Source organism: Mus caroli, chromosome 17 (assembly GCF_900094665.2).
Source record: "Mus caroli chromosome 17, CAROLI_EIJ_v1.1, whole genome shotgun sequence".
Classification (NCBI taxonomy): domain Eukaryota; kingdom Metazoa; phylum Chordata; class Mammalia; order Rodentia; family Muridae; genus Mus; species Mus caroli.
In genome coordinates, this window is record NC_034586.1 from 35,230,598 (window position 1) to 35,252,195 (window position 21,598).

Sequence of the window (21,598 nt, forward strand, 5' to 3'; positions counted from 1 at the left end):
AAAAGAAAAAAAAAAAAGAGGAGGAACAACAACCTTTACCTTCTGCAATTCTGGTGGAATATAAATTAGAAAACATTTTAGTAAGGTCCAATAAAGAAAGAAAGGAGTTCCAGGACGGCGGGGGCTATACAGAGAAACCCTTTCTCAAAAAAAAAAAAAAAAAAAAAAAAAAAAAAAAGGAGAGGGATCACCACTCTTGTATTCCATATAGTAATCTCTAGGAGAATTTGTAATATTAAATACTCTTTTAAAAGCTTTAAGAACAGTCAATGGCTGATCAAATTAAATGTGAATATAAAAATGCTAGATAAACAGACAATATAAATCTTACGTTGTAATTGATGTGTGAAAACTGAAATTATTAAAATTTTGTTTAAATAAAGTAAAATTCTTTGTATGCGGGTGAGTAGATTTGTGGGGGTAAGGGACAGGGAAAGAAAGAGAGAGACTATGTGTATGCACGCGTGGAAGACAAATGACAATGTCTAATGTTCTTTAAAAGCTGTATACCTTGCTTTATGAGGTAGGGTCTCTCACTGACCTGGGGTTAAACAATTATCCTGGTGTGGCTGGCTAGAAATTAGCAGGGATATGTGATTTTTCTACTACCCCACTGTCGAGATTACAAGTATACACCATCACACCCAGTATTTTTGAACACATGTACTGAGTACTGAACTTGAATCCTAGCTCTGCTTTCATGAAAGCTCTTACTGAGCTATCTCCCCAGGCCATTGTTATTTATTTCACATCCAATTTTCAATTGTAAAATAAATTAGGTCAATATTTGTTTCCAAATTCAAATCTTTAAAAAATAGAATCATAAATTAAGTCAGCTAAGTGAAGTATCCAGGTGTCATCCTCATTCATGAAACACACCTAGGCTACTAGTGCTGTTATTTTACAATCCAAGATAATTGTATTAAGTTTTTATCTACAAAGGACATTACAAATATCAGAACCAACTGGCATAGTAACACAGGGTGTTGGGACGTAGATTAGATAATAAAAATTTGTTTGTGTATTGTTATTCTCTTTCAGGTGTGAAGCACATTTCATAAAAGCCTAAATCTCCTATCAGGTGGAACTATTGAAGTAAAGATTTGAGATGGTATGGAAGTGACAAAACAATTTAGTAACTTGCCTACTAAAATTACTAAAATATTAATTTACTAATCAAGTGGTGGTCATATACTACCAGATCACATTCTTAAGCTACCAAAAGACAGTTTTTACTTTCTCTTCTTCATGAAATTTTCAGAAGTGAATTGTCAGCACAAAGTTGTTGATAACTAAACTATGAATGCTTTTTTTCAGTTGTGTGCTAGCCTATCAAGAGTATGAAGAGTGACAGTAATTTTACCAAATGACTAATCACCCAGTGTGCTGACGACTCAAACTTTTGATCTCCTTAATTCTTTTTCCATTTACCTCAAAATGAAATTTTAGATGCCATATTTAGATAGCTAAAATTTTATTACTATGATCTTTTAATTATTATAAAGCCTAAATATTAAAATAATTAACGTCTTAAATAACATGGTAAGATATTGAAAGTATATATTTCTGATTTCACAAGTCCATAGAAAACATGTTGGTTTTCAGAAGTGCTTAATTGAGATACTGATGACTTTCCTGATGCCTAACTACAGTTTAAAAATGTTTTTGAAATTTGTTGAATTGGTCACTGGAAACTGTGCTAACTCCTTCTTTAGCATTTATTACCTTGTAAATTAGACATTTCAAAATGACATTCCAACTTTGGTTATATACATGCTCTCTATTAGTTTCCTTACCTTTGCCATCTCCCTCCTGTATAACTAGTTCTTCTCTTTTTACTGTCATATGCTCTGTTACTATATTGTCCATGTTTTTAAAATCATACAGAGTTTGTATCTTTAAAACCAACTTATTTCACTCAACACAAACATTTCTATACCCATGCATTTCCTATGATGATATAATTTTCTTTTTTTCTGATAGTAGGGAAAATTTTTGTATAAATCTTCTATTCTCTATTGGTGTATATTTTTGCTTTTGAGCCAGTGTTATTCAGTTTTTGCCATTATAAATTATTCTGGTAGTTTAAAGCAGGTATTGTGACATCTCTATTGTGGATTCTTTTGCTTAGTAATGCTTTCGCTATTCAAATTATCTAATTTTCCACATGAATTTGGAGACTGCTATTTTTATTCCTATGAAGAGTGTCATTGGAACTTAATGGGTATTGTATTGATTTTGTATATTGCTTTTGGCAATGCACCACTTTAATAGCACAAATACTGCTGATCTGACAAACATGAAAATTCTTTCTACCTTTTACTATATCCTGAAGTTTCTTTTCTCACTTCTTGAAGTTTCTATTATAAAGGTATTTAATTTCTTTGATTTCTGTATCATATTATATTGATTGGTTTATATGTTGAACCATCTTAATTTTCCTACAATGAATCCTTCTTGATCATGTTGTTTTATTTCCTCTTTGGTTTGTTCTGAGCCTGTTTGAGTATCAGGGTATTGCTAGATTCACATAATATATATTTGACTCTTCCTTCATTTCTCCTTAGTTAAATACGTTGAACAACATTGATATTGATTTTTCTCTTAAGGTCTGTAGGAATTTATCAATAAATCAATTCAGTTTTGATTTTTGTTTTGTTGGCAGATTTCCTGTTTTACTCTCACTTTCCTTGACCACTTCAGTTTTTCATTTTGAGCATTGTATAGATTTACTTATTCATGGATGTGCTTTGGATTTCTCGTAGACTTTTCAAATTTATAGGAGATTACATTTCTGCCTATGTTTTATTACTCTTTTTCTTCTAATAATTTTAATATTTCTAGTTCTTCTTTTCTTAAATCCTTTATGTACCCTAATATGTAATTTATTTAGAGCACATTTCTATTTGTTTAAATGCAGACCAACAACAGCTATAATCTCATAACAGCTTTCATTCTGTTCCTTTGGCTAATGTTATATTGTATTTGTACTTTCACGTAATTTTAAGGAAAAATTAATTTACTTCCAAAAACCGCCAATGATAACACTCATCATTTAAAGATACATTGTTTAGTTACCATGTTTAATATAATTTCTGCAGATTCTATATCTGTTGATCTATATTATAGTCCATTACAATTTTATAAGATACAAGAGATTAATTCATTTTTAATTTATGCTGCTGGATAGTGGAGGTGCATGTCTTAGTCCTAGTACTCATGAGGCAGAAGCAGGCAGATCTCTGAGTTTAATGCCAGCCAGATCTAAAAAGAAAGTTCCAGAACATCCAAGTTTACATGGAGAAACCTAGTTTTAGAGGGATAAGGGGAAGCAAAAAAGTAAACAAGCAAACAACAAAAACAAAAACAAAAACAAAACATGAATTTATTTCTGTTTGATTTAATTAGTATTCATCTTTATTGGGTTGTTTGTTGGTATGTTTGCAGTTTCTTTGTTTTGTTTTGTTTAGCTGAATGGTCTGTCTAGTATTCATAATGTAGTCATCTAAAGTTATGTTAGAATCTGTTCATTACTTTTGGTTTAGTATTCCTTACTGAAATTGGATATGCTAACATTTCCTGTATGATTCATTCCTCATGAATTTTGGTGCTACTGTTGGATAGTTTCTTTTATTAGTACAAAGGTAACCTTTTTTTTTTTTTATAACTAATACTATTTGCTTTTTGAATCCATTTTTCTTGTAATTTCACTTTTATTCATTTGCAAATGTTTGTTTGTTATTTGCTTGCTATGAATAATTCCTTCCTGTATCTCATTCCAGTCTGGCAGTCTCTGGCTTTTAATTGGAAAATTGAGATTAGTAACTCTTACTTAATTCTGAAAGGTATGTATGACTTCCTATTATGTTTTCAATTGTGTAATGTTTGGTTCTTCTGTAATCTTTATACTAGTATTTATTACCTGACCACTGAGCTGCATTCTTTTCTGTACATTCAGTCTTGGGGATTTTGTTCTTGTTTGTTGGTTAGTGGGTTTGTTTTAATCTGTGGGTAGAATTCTTGAAATAATCTTCTGTAGCAGTGCTTCATGATCAGATTATTTCTTAATGTTTATCATGGAATTTTTTGTACTTTACTTATGGAAAATAATTATCTATTCTGGACACAGTAATGTAATATGGCAAACATTTTTTGTTAAGGAATTGAAGTACAGAATGCCATACTCTTGGTGTTTAGGATTTTTATTAAAGGTAGGATTTGATTTTTAATTTTTACTATTATTTTATTTATGCCTATATGTACTTGTGGGGGCATGTCCATACAAGGACAAAAATGGGCATTTTATTCTCTGGTGCTGGAGATGTGGTTACTTGTGCTACACTCATCATGGTACTGGGAATACATGCTTGGTTTCCAAGAAAAACAATAAGTACTCTTAAGCACTGTGTAAGCTCTCCAGATCCCAAAAACAACAGCAACAACAACAACAAAAAAAACCAACTACTGTTATTTTATGCATTTATCTTTGTATGTGACTGGCACTTATCTTGGTTTTCAATAAGTTTTCTTTATTTATCTATTGTTTAAGTTAACATGGTACTTCTAAACTATAGATAAAATAAATCAAAGGAGAATGGCTGTAACCAATGAAAGCCACCCAAAAGAATTCATCCTACTGGGCTTTGCAAACCATCCTTGGCTGGAACTCCCACTCTTTGTTACTCTTCTGATAACATATCCCATGGCATTGATGGGGAACATCGCCATCATTCTGGTGTCCACCTTAGACCCTCGTCTCCACAGCCCCATGTACTTTTTCCTCACAAATCTCTCCTTTCTGGACATGTGCTACACCACAAGCATTGTGCCTCAGATGCTGTTTAACCTGGGAACCTCCAGAAAAACCATTACTTACATTGGATGTGTTATTCAACTTTATGTCTTCCACATAATGGGAGGCACAGAATGTCTACTTTTGGCTATTATGTCCTTTGATCGATATGTGGCTATCTGCAAACCTCTCCACTACACCCTCATCATGAACCAACGAGTGTGCATTTTGTTAGTGTCTATTATGTGGCTGACTGGTGTGATCTTTGCTTTTTCAGAGGCTACACTTACATTACAATTGCCATTGTGTGGCATACATAAACTGGATCATTTATTGTGTGAAATCCCAGTTCTCATAAAAACTGCCTGTGGTGAAAAGGAGTCTAATGAGCTAGCACTTTCTGTGGTATGCATTTTTATACTGGCTGTTCCTCTGTGTTTAATTCTTGCTTCTTATGTTAATATTGGGTGTGCAGTACTTAGAATTAAATCTTCTGAAGGAAGGAAAAAAGCCTTTGGGACATGTTCTTCTCATCTCATTGTAGTTTCTTTATTTTATGGTCCAGCCATTAGCATGTACCTTCAGCCTTCTTCATCCATCACACGGGACCAACCCAAGTTCATGGCTCTCTTTTATGCAGTGATAACTCCTACACTGAATCCTTTCATCTATACCCTAAGAAACAAGGATGTAAAGGGTGCCTTAAAAAAGCTCCTGAGAAGCATTTTCAGTTCAAAGTGAAAGTTCTTTGGTATTAAAATTAATAATTGTAGTAATTTTATACTGGTTTCTCTAATAATGATCATATATTCCAGGTCCACACAATATAGAATTCTTGCATGGCTTTTCTCATTTCTAGTATTACAGCATTGTGATTTTTTTTTAATTCAGATGAAGTGTATGACCTTTACATAAAGAATTTGTAATGATATATTAAAATATACAAATAGACAAAAACGATGTGTAAATATTTAATTCTTTTTAAAACATAGCTAGTATAAGTCTTGAATCACTGAAAAAAAGAAAGTGACCTTACTAATGAAGAACAGTCTGGAAACATTTCTGGAACTAAACTGGGACATTTAGATGTGCCTTTGAAAATTGACATGAATCAATAAGAGGAAAAAAAAAAACATTTTTCTGAGGTGAAAGAAATGAATTACATTAATAAAAATAAGTGTATTTTAATGAAGCTTATTTTAAAGGCAATGATATTCAAAATATGTTCCATTACAAATTGAAATTTCTATAATTTAGTTGTCAATTCTGTACACTCAAACCTAAAACTATCATATAAAATTCTTTACAGTTCATGAAAGAAGGCTTATTAATTTGATGTTGAAACTTTGTTATTTAATAAGGCATTTTTGTGGAGCATGTGTCTGCTCTTTGTTACATTGATCTGACCAGGAAAGAGAGAGAAAGCAAGACAGAGGCAAGAGAGGGAATTAAAGAAAGGAACTGTAATCCTCAAGGATCATCTCCCAGCGACCCGCTTTCTCCATCTAGGCCCTACCCACCAATAGTTCTACTTCCCAAAAGGCTAACATCAACTGTTTCCCAAATATCCAATCACATGGGTCATAGGATTATATCAAGCCATAACATAAGGTAATCTTCATTAGAATAAAGTCAGTTTTCTAAGCATAAATTTACATTATAGTAGAGAATAGAAGAGAAGAGGATAAAGTGTTCAAAATCCTGAGAGGAAAACAGCTACAAACTAATAATATTATGTACAGGAAATCTATCCTTCAGAATTGAAAGGGCAATAAAAAATTGTTCTGACAAAAAAACAAAACCAAAAAAATACAAAAACAAAAACAAACAAAAAAACCCAGGAAAATCACACCTGCACAAGAAACAAAAGGATAATAGCCATTATTACAAAACAACATAAGTATATAGAACTCAGTTGAATAAATTGAAAAAAAGAAAACATAATCAAACTGTTGGAGTCCAAGAGTTACCCCAAAACCCACATAAACACTGAGCTCAGTCAGACAGGAATGGGATATTGAATGCATGTGCAGGAAGTGTGGCCTGGTGGCTGGCTCTGATCCAAGCTACTTTGGCTAGCTAGCTAGAACATTTCTAATTGACTTGTATTCTGACTGGTCCTAAGTGGAGCTTATGGTTGTGGAATTTCTTAATATTAACAAAGATGAGAAAGTACAGAACATCACAGAATATGAGATCAGCATGACCCTGCTCTGAGGCAAGTTATTTTTGTGTGTGTGTCAGAAGCTGGTGAGCACAAGTTCAATAGCCAGAAAGGGGAGGAACTGGCTGGCCAGCAGTGCAAGCTGGAGTGGTGGGTTCTCTATGGTCATAGGTGAGAGATAGATGGGTAAGCTATTGGAAGTCAGGCAAAAGTGTACTGAAATGCAAATCCTTGGAGATTCAGAAAAAAGGGTCTGCCTGGAATTCTGGGCCAGGAAGCTCAAACCCTAAGGGAGGTGCCCATGTCACTCAAGACAGGCCAGACAATCAGACGCTTCAGACAGACCTGCCAGTCAAAAAGGAGGAAGGTTCTTCTAGGTGCCAGGAAGAGGCTAGTTCCATTTAGTTACTGAGCCCGCTTGAGTGGTTTGGTATGCTGTGATGTGCAATCAGACAAGCTCCGAAATCTCTCCACAGTGAGCACAGGGTCACTGCCATCTATGTGGAAGAGCAGGGCCTGAGCACCAGGAGCTAGTTTGGTGCGTCTTTTCCTGGTGTAGGTGTACCTGTAGGGCCCCTTATGATTCTAACCACCCCTGGACCCAGAGGTAGCCTCTGAGTAACTTTGCTGTGGGGGGCTGCATCTACACAGTGGCTTGTGTGGAAAATAAACATCCTTGGCAATATGCCAAACTCAAAGAACCCTTGTTTCTACATATTCACATTAACGTGTAAGATACAGTTGGAGTTAATTTTGTGGAAGTTGCATCCCACGTATTAGGTAGCAATCCAGTATTAAACTCTGATGTAAAAGAACAAGTAGAATTTAGCTGAGGGAGGACTGCCTGTAAAACACTCACAAATAAGTAGTGTGCTAACAAGGCCCGTTAGAGATTAAAATGCTAGGACACACGTTTGTTCACCAGAATTGTCCAGATATATGGATCCAAACAATAAGAAAGGAAAACAACCCTAATTTACAATGATTCAGTAGGCCCATTCCCATACAGAGATCTCTAACAAGTTGCTCAATGTGGCATTACTGGATCACAATGAACATTATGGCCTGGTGCGCCACAGAGGTTTAGATTTCTTGAGAAAAGCATACTTCTGCTACATGGGCAAGATGACACCAGGCGACAACTATTTGGACTGGTTTTAAACAAACAAACAAACAAACAAACAAAAACTGTTGTGTTGAAAGCTGGCCTGATCAAGCTAGCCTTTCCCTGAGGTCTGCATGTATGGAAAATGACATATCTCCTTCTGAAACCCTGGAACATGCTTGACAGAGCTAGTAACCATCTGCAGCCTAGGCCTTGGGGGCTTTCCCTAAGGCCCTGAGGTAGAAAGATTAAAATAAAGCTCCTTTAAAACCAGGAATAGGCTTAGGAGAGCTGGTAATGGTCTGGGGAAACTCACTAGCTTTGGGAGGGGTTGCTTCAGATTCTGAGGATACAACTCTTCCCACCACATATGGCTGTGGTTATCAGTCCCAAGGACACAGTAGATTTAGACAGAAATGTTCTTGAGATGCCCTGAGTTCCTCTTCTGCAGCAGTTTGATGAGAATTCTCCTGAGTTTGTCCCATTGTATGATAGTTTCTGCTGACCTCATAGAGTTCTTCCATTCCCCCCTTGTAAGTAATGTAGAAGATGGTATTCTTCTTAAAAAGTTTACATAGAAAAAGACATAGCTTGTGCAAGACCTCCCCACACCAGTGTTTATACTCTTTTCCTACCATCAACCAGACTCCTTTAGGGATGTCCATTTGACCGATTCAGAAAACAGCTCAGCTGAATGTAACCTATTCTCACCACTGAATTCCTGCTTGGCTACAAAGGATTACCAGGTCAGACTCTATATTCTTCATTAGAATGAGTCCTCACAAAGGTCACACTGAAGATTCTAGGAATTTACTAGTGCACTAAGTTTCTACATTAACCCCAAGTGCCACCTAAATCCAGCTGGTTCTCTCTGAAGTCCACTGTCTCCCTCCATCTCCCCAGCTGATCCTCCACGCCTGTCCTCAGTCACTCTTACTCACCCACAGAATCTATTCTATTTTTTCTTTCTAGGGAGATCCATGCTTCCCCCTTATAGGCCTTCTCTTTTCCTGTATCCTCTCCGGATCTGTAGAGTTTAGCTAGAATATCATTGACCTATTAGTTGTATTATTTATAGGTGAATGCCTACCATATTTTTTCTAGGTCTTGATTTCTCCTCTTGGGGTGATTCTTTTCTAGTATCATCTATTTTCCTGTAAATGTCATGATGTCATAACCCAACCCCAGTGCCAGAGGTTTATGTATTCATTTAACATTCTGAATGCTGCTCAGCTGCCACCCTTTTCTAGGCCCCCAAGCGTACACAGTCCCTCCCATTATTTCCTCTTACCTTCTTCTCTTAGAAGGTGGAGATCTCCTTTGGGTGTACCCTCATCCTGACACATCAAGTCTCTGCAAGATTAGATTCATTATCTTCCACTGTGGCCTGAAAATACAGTCCCATTACAGGATCCACAGACAGGCAATAGTTTCAGGGGAGCCCCCTTAAAGACTAAGTTGCACCTCTGCTACATGTGTGCACTGAGGCAAAGTTCAGTCCATGTAGGTTCTTTAGTTGATGGTCCAGCCTCTGAGATTCCACAAGGGTCCAGGTTATTTGACTGTATTGTTCTTCCTGTGAAATTCCTATCCCCTTTGGTTTCCTCAATTCTCCCCTCAACTTTTCAGTAATACTTGCCAAGCTCCATCCAATATTTGGATATGGGTATCTTCATCTGTTTCAGTCTGCTGCTTGGTGAAGCCCTTGGGGGAACAATTATGCTAGTTGTATGTCTGCAAGCATAAGAAAATATCATAAATTGTGTCATGATTTGGTGCTTGCCCATGGAACACGTCTCAAGTTGGGCCAGTTATTGTGGGGCCATTTTCTTTGTCTCTGCTGCATCTCTGTCACTGCATTTCTTGTAGACAGAACAAACTATGGGTCAGAAGATTTGAGGGTGGATTGGCATTCTTTTCACTCCACTCTGGGTGCTGCCTAGCTACAGAAAGTGACCATTTTAGTATCCATATCCCCATTGCTAGGAATCTCAGCTGAAGTCACCCCCATAGACTACTGGGTAGCCTCACCCATCCTAAATCTCTGACACGTCCTAGAGATGGCACCCAACCTTGCCAGTCCCCGATTTCTATTCATTCATAAACAATTTGATTGTCTGTTTATGCCTCCTATTTTTGGACACTATTTCTTAAGATGATTTATACTTAAAACATTCCTTATAACCTTAGTGCTGGAAGCATTGCTTATACTTTAGTCCCCTGCAAGGCAGCAACCACAGCCAAACTGATTGTATGAGGGTCCACTTTCTGCACAGAGATGAATATATCCAGATAAGTCTGTTTTTGCTTTGTATGGCCAGATGGCTGCAGGGAACTGCATTAGTGTCCTCATAAGATAAACTCTTATAATCGTCTTAATTACAATATATGGGTGAATTAAAAATCCTGAGCTTGCGATCAAACTGCAAACTGCAGTCAATGGAACACTGGCAATTTTAACCATATTTTTTAAGTTTCTTCTGGAATTTTAGAATATATTTATAACTTTTGGAAAGCAAAACCCAATTTTAAACAATATATTCTCTTTAAAATCAATACCAAAATCATCACTTTAACATTATGAAGATTGGCTGCCAGCTCTTATATATGAATGCATGACAGTGCAGCTTTTCATACATCATTGGAGAGACATTGTTTTAAATTCTATCCTTTATAAATCTAGTTTCTAGAATAATAATTACACAAAATATTATCCCAATTTAGAAGTATCTCTAAAGACCTATTTTCCTGGGTTGGCTCATGCCATGTGTTGTTTAGAATAACTCCAACTCTGAGTTACAAATTTTAAGCTAACTTTCTGTGACAAGCAAGAAGCTGTTGGCCACTTTAAGAGCTGCTTGCATAGATAATCAGCCTCTAACAGGGCTTTTCTAGCTGTACTTGACTCCCAGCTACTGTGCAGTGTAACTTATCAGTTTCTGCTGTGCAAACTGAGACTGCCTTTCTAACAAATTAAACTAAATCAAAGGATGGATAGCCAGCAGATAAAGTTTTAACCATTTTCTTTCAACATGAAACACAGAACAACAATCATTCAAGCAACAAAACAAAAACAAACATAAATTGACAGACATATGGACAAATTGGTACATGAAGGACAGACAATAGACAGAGAGGGAAGAGAATTTGATGTCTCAAAGGAACCCAGATATTCTAACCAAAATTGAGAATATCTCCTTAGGAGCCAGAGAGGAAGCAGGACATCTCCCAATTTCCTCCTGTCCCTAGGAGAGCTCTGAAATAGCTTATTTCTATTTTCCTTCTCTTTTGCTAAAAGGTCCAGAACAGGGGAATAACTGCTTTTCTGAAACCTATTCTCTTTCTCTCTCATGTTCAAAGCTAATTCTTTATCTCCTTCTTCTGGGAATTCTGCCAGAGTAGGGAGAGGAGGCACAGTGGTAGCTCCTGATAGTTGTTCCCCAGTGCCCTGCTTTTCTAACTTTCCTAATTACTCTTCAATTTATCTATTTCTTTCATTTACGTATTTACTATTCCTACTTCTGGGAATTAAGAACAGCAAATGTACTTGAGCTAAGAATTTTTCTAACATTTGTTATTTTGTTTCTGTAGTTTTGGTTTTTTTTATTCTTTTTATTTATTTTATTTTATTTTAAACACTATTCTTCCTATCTGGAGTAGCTCTTGACTGTGAACAAATTTTCTTAATTCATATTCCTCATGTCTTGAGGGATTCCTTGAGATCCCTTTTAAAAACAATTCATGTTTACTTAATGCTTGTCCCATAGTCTAGCCACTCTTCCTACCTTTCTCAGATTAGTCTCACAGTGCAAGTGACACTGCAGTGATCTTTATGTGGATCTTCACTCACTTCCTAATGAAGTAGCAATCCAGTGCACATTTTCATTTACTTCTTGGAGAAGCAGTGATCCAGTGTGAGCCTTTGCTCACTTTTTGACAAAGCGGCAGCTCAGTGTGGGTCTTCACTCACCTCTTGACTAAGAGGTGACCCAGTGTGAATTTTTACTCACCTCTTGAACAAGTGGCGACGTGGTGCGAACTTTCACTCACTTCTTGGCAAAGCAGTGGATAAGTGAGAAGAGTATTTTCTCTCAGACCCCAGACCCAGAGGCACACGTTGGGCTCCAGTTTGCCCGGACCTGCAGGGATAATCAGCGGGGATCCAGGGAAAGGGAGTGAGAGAGTGGGAGGGAAAGAGACACAAACAATGAGAGCAAGTCAATCATACTGATAAAGCTCTGAAAAAAATTATTCAGGAGTGGCAATATAAGCATAAACAAGAGGATGCTCCAAGGGAGGGGTGAAGAGCCCAGGACCTCTCTGAAGGTCAGGTGGCAATCTTCAGCTCCTGGACAGTCACAATGTCCTCTTTACCCACAACCATTCTTACTGTTATGACCACGAACGTTCTCTCAGGATTGTTTGTGTAAGCTAGAAAATATCCACAAAGCCATGGCTCCTGACACTTATCCATTGTTGTTCTATTCAGGATGTTGTGGCATTTACCAATTGATAAGTTATATTCTCACCAGTAAAATGATCCAATTTAAACCACTTTATTAGATTATATAAAGGAAGGTTTATTTGGAAGCTATTGTCAGACGAGTTTCCTTGTCCCAATGATCAAGACCAGGAAGTTGTCATGGGAAAGGTGTGAGAGGTGAGGGGATGAGAAAGCACATGTGAATAGAGAGAGAAGAGAAAGAATAGAAGAGAGAATGGGGAGAACAAAATGCCCAGCTTATATAGGGAAAAGCCTCTGGGGGGAGGGGAAGCCCAGCCCCATGGGCTGGAATGTTCAGGGTAAGGGGCAGGCTATCCCAGGTAGGGACTGAGGGATGCTGGAGTACCTGGAAGCTAGCTTAGCTTCAGTATGCAAAATATGCACCTCACTCCTTGTCCCAGGGTTTGAAATCAAACAAAGCATTCAAAGCTATTTTACATGTTTATCATCTATTTGATTTTATGTATCTTGATTTATAGTACAGTCTATGATACACTTGGAATTGAATTTTGTGTGGAGAGATGAATAAGTATCTGTTTGCATCCTTCTACATCCAAATCTCCAGTTAGACCAGAAAATTTTGTTGAAGACACTTCCTTTTTATGCATTGTATGATTTTGTATTCTTTGTGAAAAATCAAGTTCATAGTTGTGGGGTTTATTTCAGGATCTTTGTTTAGATTCCATTGATCAACCTGTCTGCCTGTATTCCAATAGCACAAAGTTTTTATTACTATTTTCCTGTAGTACAATAGTAAAAATCAGAGGTAGTAATACCTCTCCAAAGTTCTTTTATTATACAGAATTGATTTTAAATATCCTGTTTTGTATTTTGTATTTTGTTTTTGAGGTTTTTTTTTTTTCCATATGAAGTGGAGAAATGTTCTTTGAAGATCTGTAAAGAATTGTGTTGGAATTCTGAAGGGAATTGCACTGAATATGTAAATTGGTTTGGTAAGATACTAACAACCAGCTTCAGTTATTTTGGGGTTCTTAAGAATAGGAGGATTGGCTAGGTTTGAAATCAGAGTCTGAGGCAATGATGCAGGTGCAAGCCAACAGGTGGTTCATTCCTGTACTGGAACTGCTATTAGAGACAACTGGTGGTCTCTCTCTATCTCTCTCAGGTTTGGTCTCTGAGTTCACCTTAGTCTTTTATTGGTTAGACTCCTTTTTAAATACAATAATACATAAACTAAAGCCTGTTTATAATTTTCCTTAAGTACATTATTTTTTGTGTAAAATTCTATGTAACTGTGTCACTAGAAAACATAATGCACACCTAAAGTCACACTACAGTGTCTGGTAAAGCAAATTATACATTAACATTTAATTCTCAGAAAAAGTTCCAAATCACAGGTCATCTGGGAATAAACTTGTGGTTATAGCATGATCATGAGAATATAAAGTTGCTAAACAGGTCAGGGTAATGTTAATCATTTTTAACTTTTCTAAGTTTGCAAAATCTCTCTTTTAAGATCATCCAAGTAATCCATTTCTACAATGCTTTTTAAACTTTTTTCCAAACACTATATTAATTCCTCTTGTAGTTTCCACCAGAACTCCTTTACAAGCCCAAATTATCTCTCTTAGATTTTGTACCCTAATTTCCTTAGGTATGCAATGTCAGGAGGTCAAATAAATATGTTCCACTCTTTCCACGGAGGACAAATCACTAATTTAAGGACCCACATCACAGGCTCCAAATTCTTTATATATCTTTCAGTTTTCCATTGTGGTTTGTCCTGATGCTGTTTGTCTTCTGATGTTTCTCTGCTTCCTCAAAAGAGAGTGTCCCTGATTAGCATGCCATCATGTACTCATGTGATCTCAGTTTATCTGGTCAATAAAGCCTAGAGGCTGTGATTAGGCAGTGGAATGGAAAGTTGGGACTGGAGGTTTGAGAGTTGGGGCAGGTAGAGAGGTAGAAGAGGATGAGAAAGAGAAGAGACCCGACTGAACAAGAGGAGAAAGAAGCCATGATGAGTCAAAATCACGTGGCCAGGAGAAACAGCAGGTAGCAAGGCATCTTATAGCTGGGGAATAAGTCAGTATGGCATTAAATATTTCCAATATATGCTTATAGATTATCATTATAACTGGATTGTGCACTTTTTATATGGGCTTATAGGGGTTGGAAATTCCCCAAGATTATTTGTTTATCAAATTTTCCATTAATAGAGATCTCCCCTCCCAGGGGGCTCTCACCATTGCTCACTATTATTGTAGACCCAGATATTTTTTCCTCCTTCTTATCTTTTGAATTTTCTATGGACATCCGTATCCTTAGTGTCCCAGGCCGAGTGTTCCTTTTCCTTGATGCCTTCAATGGTCTTACTTAATAAAATTTCAGGATTCTCAAAAACATTTCTTACTCAAATATTTCCTGATACAACTTAACCATTATGAGTTAACTAAAATGCCCAAAGAACAATGAAAACATTCAGCCTCCACCCCTTCTCCCATTATGCCTGGATTGACTGTTTGAATGTCCATGACCAAATAGATTGTCCTTATAGACATCAAAGCCATTTCCTTCTCTAGTGATGGCCTCTATCCCTATCCCAACGATTTTTACCAAGATTATATTTGAGGACTAATGTGCAACACCATCTGTACACTAGAACACCAGAGATGCATGTTTCAGGTTGGCATTGCTCCCACAGCCAATACGGTCATGCAGGCTCATTGTCACCGATATCACACCTGACAGCAAGATGGCCATTTTTACCATGTTAATCCTACCAATCCATGTGCATGGAAGATCGTTTTATCTTCTGATATGTTCCACAATATCTTTCTTCAGAGACCTGCAGTTCTTATCATACATTCCTTTCACTTGCTTGGTTAGAGTTACACCAAGGTATTTAATATTACATGTGCCTATTGGAAAGGGTATTGTTTCCCTGATTTCTTCCTCAGTCTGTTTGTATAAAGAAGGGCTACTAATTATTTTGATTTAATTTTTTTCTAGCCACTTGACTGAAGTTTTTTTCAGCTGTAGGAGGTCTCTGGTAAAAGTTTGGTGTCACTTATGTATACTATCTTATTATCTGTGAATAGTGATACATTGAGTTCTTCTTTTCCAATATGTATCCACTTGATCTCCTTTGGTTGTCTGATTGATCTAGCTAGAAATTTCAGTACTATATTGAAAAGATATGGGGAGAGTGGACATCCTTGCCTTGTCCTCCATTTTAGTGGAATTGCTTTAACTTTCTCTCCTCTTACTGACTTTATTGCATTAGGTATGTGACTACATCCTTGATCTCTCCAAGACTTTTAACAAGAAGAGGCGATAGATGTTTGTGAAAGGCTTTTCAGGATTTGCGATGATCATGTGGGTTTGTTTTTTGTTTGTTTGTTTGTTTGTTTTAGTTTAGTTTGTTCATATTTTGGATTACTTTGATGGATTTTCATATATTGAACCACTCCTACATCTCTGGGATAAAGATTATTATATTATAGTTGATGATGTTTTTGCTATGTTCTTGGATTCAGTTTTCCAGCATTTTACTGAGTATTTTTCCACCAATGTTCATAACATATATTGGTCTAAAATTCTTTCTTTGTTGAGTCACTTTGTTCTTTAGATATAAGGGTGACAGTGGCCTCATAGAATTAGCTTGGCAATTTTCCTTCTGTGTCTATTTTGTGAAATAGATTGAGGAGTATTGGTCTTAACTCTTCTTTCAAATTCTGGTAGAATTCTGTGCTCGAACAATCTGGCATTGTTTTTTGTTTTTGTTTTTGTTTTGTTTTTGTTTTTTGTTTTTTATTTTTTATTTTTTTGGTTGGAAAACTTTTAATGACTGTATTTCTTTAAGGGTTAAAGCACTATTTACATAGTTCACCTTATCTTGATTTAACTGTGGTTAGTGTAATCTATCTACAGAATAATTCATTTTGTTTAGAGCTTCTAATTTTGTGGAGAACAGATTTTTGAGGTAAGACCTAATGATTCTTTGAATTTCCACAATATCCATGGTTATGTCTCCTTTTTAATTTCTAATTTTGTACATTTCAGTACTGTCTCTCTGCATTTTATGTTATTTTTCTAAGGGTTTGTCTATCTTGTTGGTTTTCTAAAAGAACCAGCTCTTGGTTTTGTTGATTTTTGTATTGTTCTCTTTGCTTCTGATTGATTAATTTCAGCCTAAGTTTAATTATTTTCTACTGTCTACTCCTCTAGTGTGTGTTTGCTTCTTTTTAATTCTGGAACTTTCAAGCTTGCTGTTAAGTTGCTAGTATAGGATCTCTCCAGTTTCTACATAAGTTTGGATATATTGTAAAAGTCAACATCGACTTTTAGAATGTCTTTAATTTCTTTATCTCTTTTTTGACCCAGTGGTCATTAAGTAGAGAGCTGTTGAGAATTCATGAGTTTATAGACATTCTGTTGTTTTTGTTTTTGTTGAAGTCCAGTGGTAATCCATGGTGATCTGGTAATAGCCAATGGTTCTTATTTAATGAAGGTACATGGTCAATTTAGGGTAAGGTTCCATGAAGAAAATAAAGTATATAATTTTTTATTCAGGTGAAATATATTTTAGATATCTATTTGATCCATTTGAACTAAAATCCTGTGTTAGTTACACCATTTCTATTTTTAGTTTCTAGTGTTTAGTTTTTGTCATTCAGTATTGCCAAGGGCTGTGAAGGAGGAATAACACATTACTTTAGAACTCCTGGAGTATGGCCCACTCATTAGCACAGCCACATTGCACCTTGGTGAGACATGACCTTGAGCACCAGGTGTGTGAGGACTTCCTGTTGTTATAGAGTTTTGGTCTGTTTTTGCCCTCATATCTCTCTTAATCTAAGAAGTGTATGAAAATGCTCACAGGGTTTTCAACCCTTCAGTGGTCAGCATCATTGGCACTTGCAATAGTAATGGTTGATCTCCTTTAGGAGTTGATGCTGGGGCAGATTAATGCTTTAATCATCACCCTAGGAAAGAACTTAGAGATGTGAAATTGTCAGCAATGACCACTACTCTTAAAAAGCATTTGGAAGAATAAATTTGTTAGTGAAGCAAGGTGTTTTTACTGCTGGCTCTGATATATATATATATATATATATATATATATATATATATAATGGTAGGGAAGAATTTAGAGTATAGACAGACAGGGACTTTTTAAGATGAGGGATCAAGAACAATGGAAGCACAGGCTGATGTGACTGCCACTGAGGCTGGACTGATGATGACAGATTTCTTTTTATTTATTTATTTTTTATTAGATATTTTCTTTATATACATTTCAAATTCTATCCCGAAAGTTCCCTAAACCCTCCTGCCACCCTGCTCCGCTAACCACCCACTCCCACTTCTTGGCTCTGGCATTCCCCTGTACTCAGGCATATAAAGTTTGCAATACCAAGGGACCTCTCTTTCCAGTGATGACCGACTAGGCCATCTTCTGCTACATATGCAGCTAGATACAAAAGCTCTAGGGGTACTGGTTAGTTCATATTGTTGTTCAACCTACAGAATTGCAAACCCCTTCAGCTCCTTGTGTGCTTCCTCTAGCTTCTCCATTGGGGGCCCTGTGTTCCATCTTATAGATGACTGTGAGCATCCCCTTCTGTATTTGCCAGGCACTAGCATAGCCTCATATAGCTATAACAGGGTCCCTTCTGCAAAATTTTTCTGGCATATGCAATAGTGTCTGGGTTTGGTGGCTGATTATGAGATAGATCTCGGGTGGGGTAGTCTCTGGATAGTCCATCCTTTCATCTTAGCTCCAAATTTTGTCTCTATAACTCCATTCATGGCTATTTGTTCCCTATTCTAAGGAGGAATGAAGTATCCACCCATTGGTCTTCCCTCTTCTTGATTTTCTTGTGTTTTGCAAACTGTATCTTGGTTGCTCTATGTTTCTGGGCTAATATGCACTTATCAATGAGTGCATATTTAATAACTTCTTTCATGATTGGGTTACCTCACTAAGGATGATATCCTCCAGATACATCCATTTGTCCAAGAATTTCATAAATCCATTGTTTTTAATAGCTGAGTAGTACTCCATTATGTAATGTACCGCATTTTCTGTATCCATTCCTCTGTTGAGGGACATCTGGGTTCTTTCCAGCTTCTGGCTATTATAAATAAGGCTGCTATGAACATTGTAGAGCATGTGTTCTTATTACCAGTTGGAACTTCTTCTGGTTATATGCACAGGAGGGGTATTACTGGATCTTCTGGTAGTATTATAGGTGACTGATTTCTTATACCCAGTTTTGTCCTCATCTTCCTGAAATTATTTAATAAGAATTGCTGTTTGCAGATATACATTCTGAGGAATTTAAGTTAATATGACTGATTTTTTATATAAAAATTTAGGTATGTGCTTTTTGAAAGACTCCTATAAGATTACTTTTAAAGATAAAAATTATATATTTAATATATTTTATATTATTTAATTATAATAATTATATTTTAAAGATAAATAAAATAATTAATCCTTTCTTTGTACACACAGATTTCTGCCAGTCATAATGGGAAACTGGCTGAGAAAACTACTTTGCTAGTTCACTCCTTGTTAATCTATAACAAGTTGCCTATTTATGAAGCTATGAGAGTCTTGGGAGTAATTTGTTTCCTTTACCTCATAAAGTATTAAGGAATATACTGTTTTTTCATAGCCATGCAGTAGAAGAAGGCTAAAACATAACCACATTGTAATATTACACTGCTTGAAAGATTTTGCTTGGACATATAAGCTATGGGAGAAACAATAATGTTTGAACTTTGTTCAATCCATCAAATCTGTATATTTGTATATGTGTAGAACATGTGAAGGTATGGTTGTTGGCACTTGCTCCATCCACTATCTTGTGTATGTATGCATATATGTAAGTATATATGTATATATGAGTAAATGTGAATAGTACATATGTGTATACATGTGTGAGTGAAATGCTTGGAGCCTGCAAGTTGGAACTTTGTTCCGTCTACCCACAAGGCATATATATATATATATGTGTGTGTGTGTGTGTGTGTGTGTGTGTGTGTGTGTTTATGTGTATATATGTGTATTGTGAAATGTTTCAAGCCTGTTTGTTGGAACTTTGCTCCATCCATTCAGTGGGTGAATATGTAGATGTCTACCCATCCATTGGTCTGCCTGCCTGTCTGTTTGTACATATGTATATTTGCATGTATGTTTTTATATGTATGAAGATGTTGGAGTCTTCATTTTGATTCAATCACTCCTTGTACAATAATCTTCAAATATATAAAAGAATACATACTGGAGGGAAACCCTCTAAATGTACTCATTGTGGTAAAGCCTTTGTATATTATAGTAATCTTCAAATACATGAAAGAAGACATACTAAAAGAAGCACTGTGTCTGTAACCAATGTGGTAAAGTCATTGCATGTCTTAGTTGTCTCCAAATACATAAAAGAAATTATAGTGGCAAAAACCCTATGGATATACTCAATGAGGTAAAGATTTTGTAATTTAGAATCATTTCCTAGAATGTTCAGGAGATAATGATCAAAGTCCATGATATTCATGCCTTGGGGTTTCTCAGAGTTAGAACAACCAATCAAAGAGAGAATATGGGCTGGACTTGGGTGTCTGCCACTCCCAGTACACATATGTAACAAAGATACAGGTTAGTCTTCATGTGTGTTCCCAACACCTGGAGCAGAATTGGGAGAAGATATATATGAGGGGGTATTGGGAGGAAAAGTAGGCAGATTGGGATGTAAAGTAAATGATTAAAGTGAAATGGCTTATGTGTAACATACTTAAATGCAATATAAATTTAGTGCAGTATTTTATACTTATTTTGTAATTATGATTATTACAATTTCAGCATATAATATATCATAATTTATAATCATAAATTGTATAATTATAGTTTCCTATAATAAATTACTATACACAATGATATAAGTAATTATCATAAATATCATATTGTATAACGCATAATATATTAAGAATACTAATACATATCATGTATACCATACATATTGAGGGTAAATAAGCTATACAGGATTCTAGTAGAGTAGTCCTCTGAGAGGCTCCACCTAGCAGCTGACTCAGACAGATATAGACATCCACAGCAGTGGATGGAGCTTTGGGACTCTTATGGAAGAATGTGGGACAGGAACTTCAAGGGAGTACCAACAGAATCTAGGAACCTGAACCCTTGCGGCTCTCATAGTCTGAACCACCAACCAAAGTACATATGTAGTTGGACCTAGACCTCACCTACATATGTAGGAAATGTGCAGCTTGATCTTCATGGGGGTCATGAAAAACCTGAGTGGGGCTATCCCAAAAGCTGTTGCCTGTACATGAGATATATTCTTCTAGCCTGGGGTGCTTTGTCTGGCCTCAGTGGGAGAGAATGCATCTAGGACTGCAGAGAATTGATACAGCAGGGTGGGGGAACCCTGGGAGACTACACACTCAAAGGAAAAAGGAAGATGGTGCGAGGCAAGATTGTGGGAGGGGGTAACCAGGAGGGGACAGTGAGCAGGAGGTAAAGTAAATAAGTGAAAAATAAATATATATATATATATTTTATACAAGGGAAAAGTAATGAAGGAAATAAGACTAGTGTTTCAAAATAAAAATTGGCTCATAGCCAGGCAGTGTTTTACACACCATTAATCCCAGCACTTGGGAGACAGAGACAAGCAGATTTCTGAGTTCAACACCAGCCTGGTCTACAGGGTAAATTCCAGGACAGCCAGGGCTACACAGAGAAACCCTGTCTTGAAAAAAAATGATGGGTCATAATTAATGAAGAAAGTGATAATATAGGTACAAATTAACCCTCAGAGAAAATCCAACATTATTAATAAAATCTTTTACCTAGTGTGCCATGTTTGGTCACTATCTCTGGGAAGACTGATACTTTCTGAAGGAAATGGGAAGTCTAAATTTGGAAGACAGAGGAGGTAAGACAACAGGGAGGAGTGAGGGAGGTGAGAATGCTGTTAGGATGTATTAAATGAGAGAAGAATCAAAGAAAGTAAAAATATAAGTGTGTATATAAACATAAACATG

At 36.3% G+C, this 21,598-nt stretch overlaps 1 protein-coding gene and 1 long non-coding RNA gene across 2 annotated transcripts in view; one reads left to right on the plus strand and one right to left on the minus strand.

Annotated features, from left to right (window-relative positions):
* Nucleotides 1–4,594: 4,594 nt before the first annotated feature.
* LOC110312593 (olfactory receptor 2B11-like) lies at nucleotides 4,595–5,533 on the plus strand. Its single transcript, XM_021186307.1, has one exon. It carries the CDS (start codon nucleotides 4,595–4,597, stop codon nucleotides 5,531–5,533), a length of 939 nt encoding a protein of 312 aa, XP_021041966.1.
* A 4,135-nt stretch (nucleotides 5,534–9,668) lies between these two features.
* LOC110312192 overlaps nucleotides 9,669–21,598 on the minus strand; it is a 12,985-nt gene continuing 1,055 nt past the window's right edge. The window contains exons 2-3 of the long non-coding RNA XR_002380034.1: nucleotides 12,072–12,200; nucleotides 9,669–9,795 (exon numbers count right to left, since the gene is read on the minus strand). This is a non-coding gene — a long non-coding RNA (uncharacterized LOC110312192). The remainder of the gene's footprint in view (nucleotides 9,796–12,071; nucleotides 12,201–21,598) is intronic.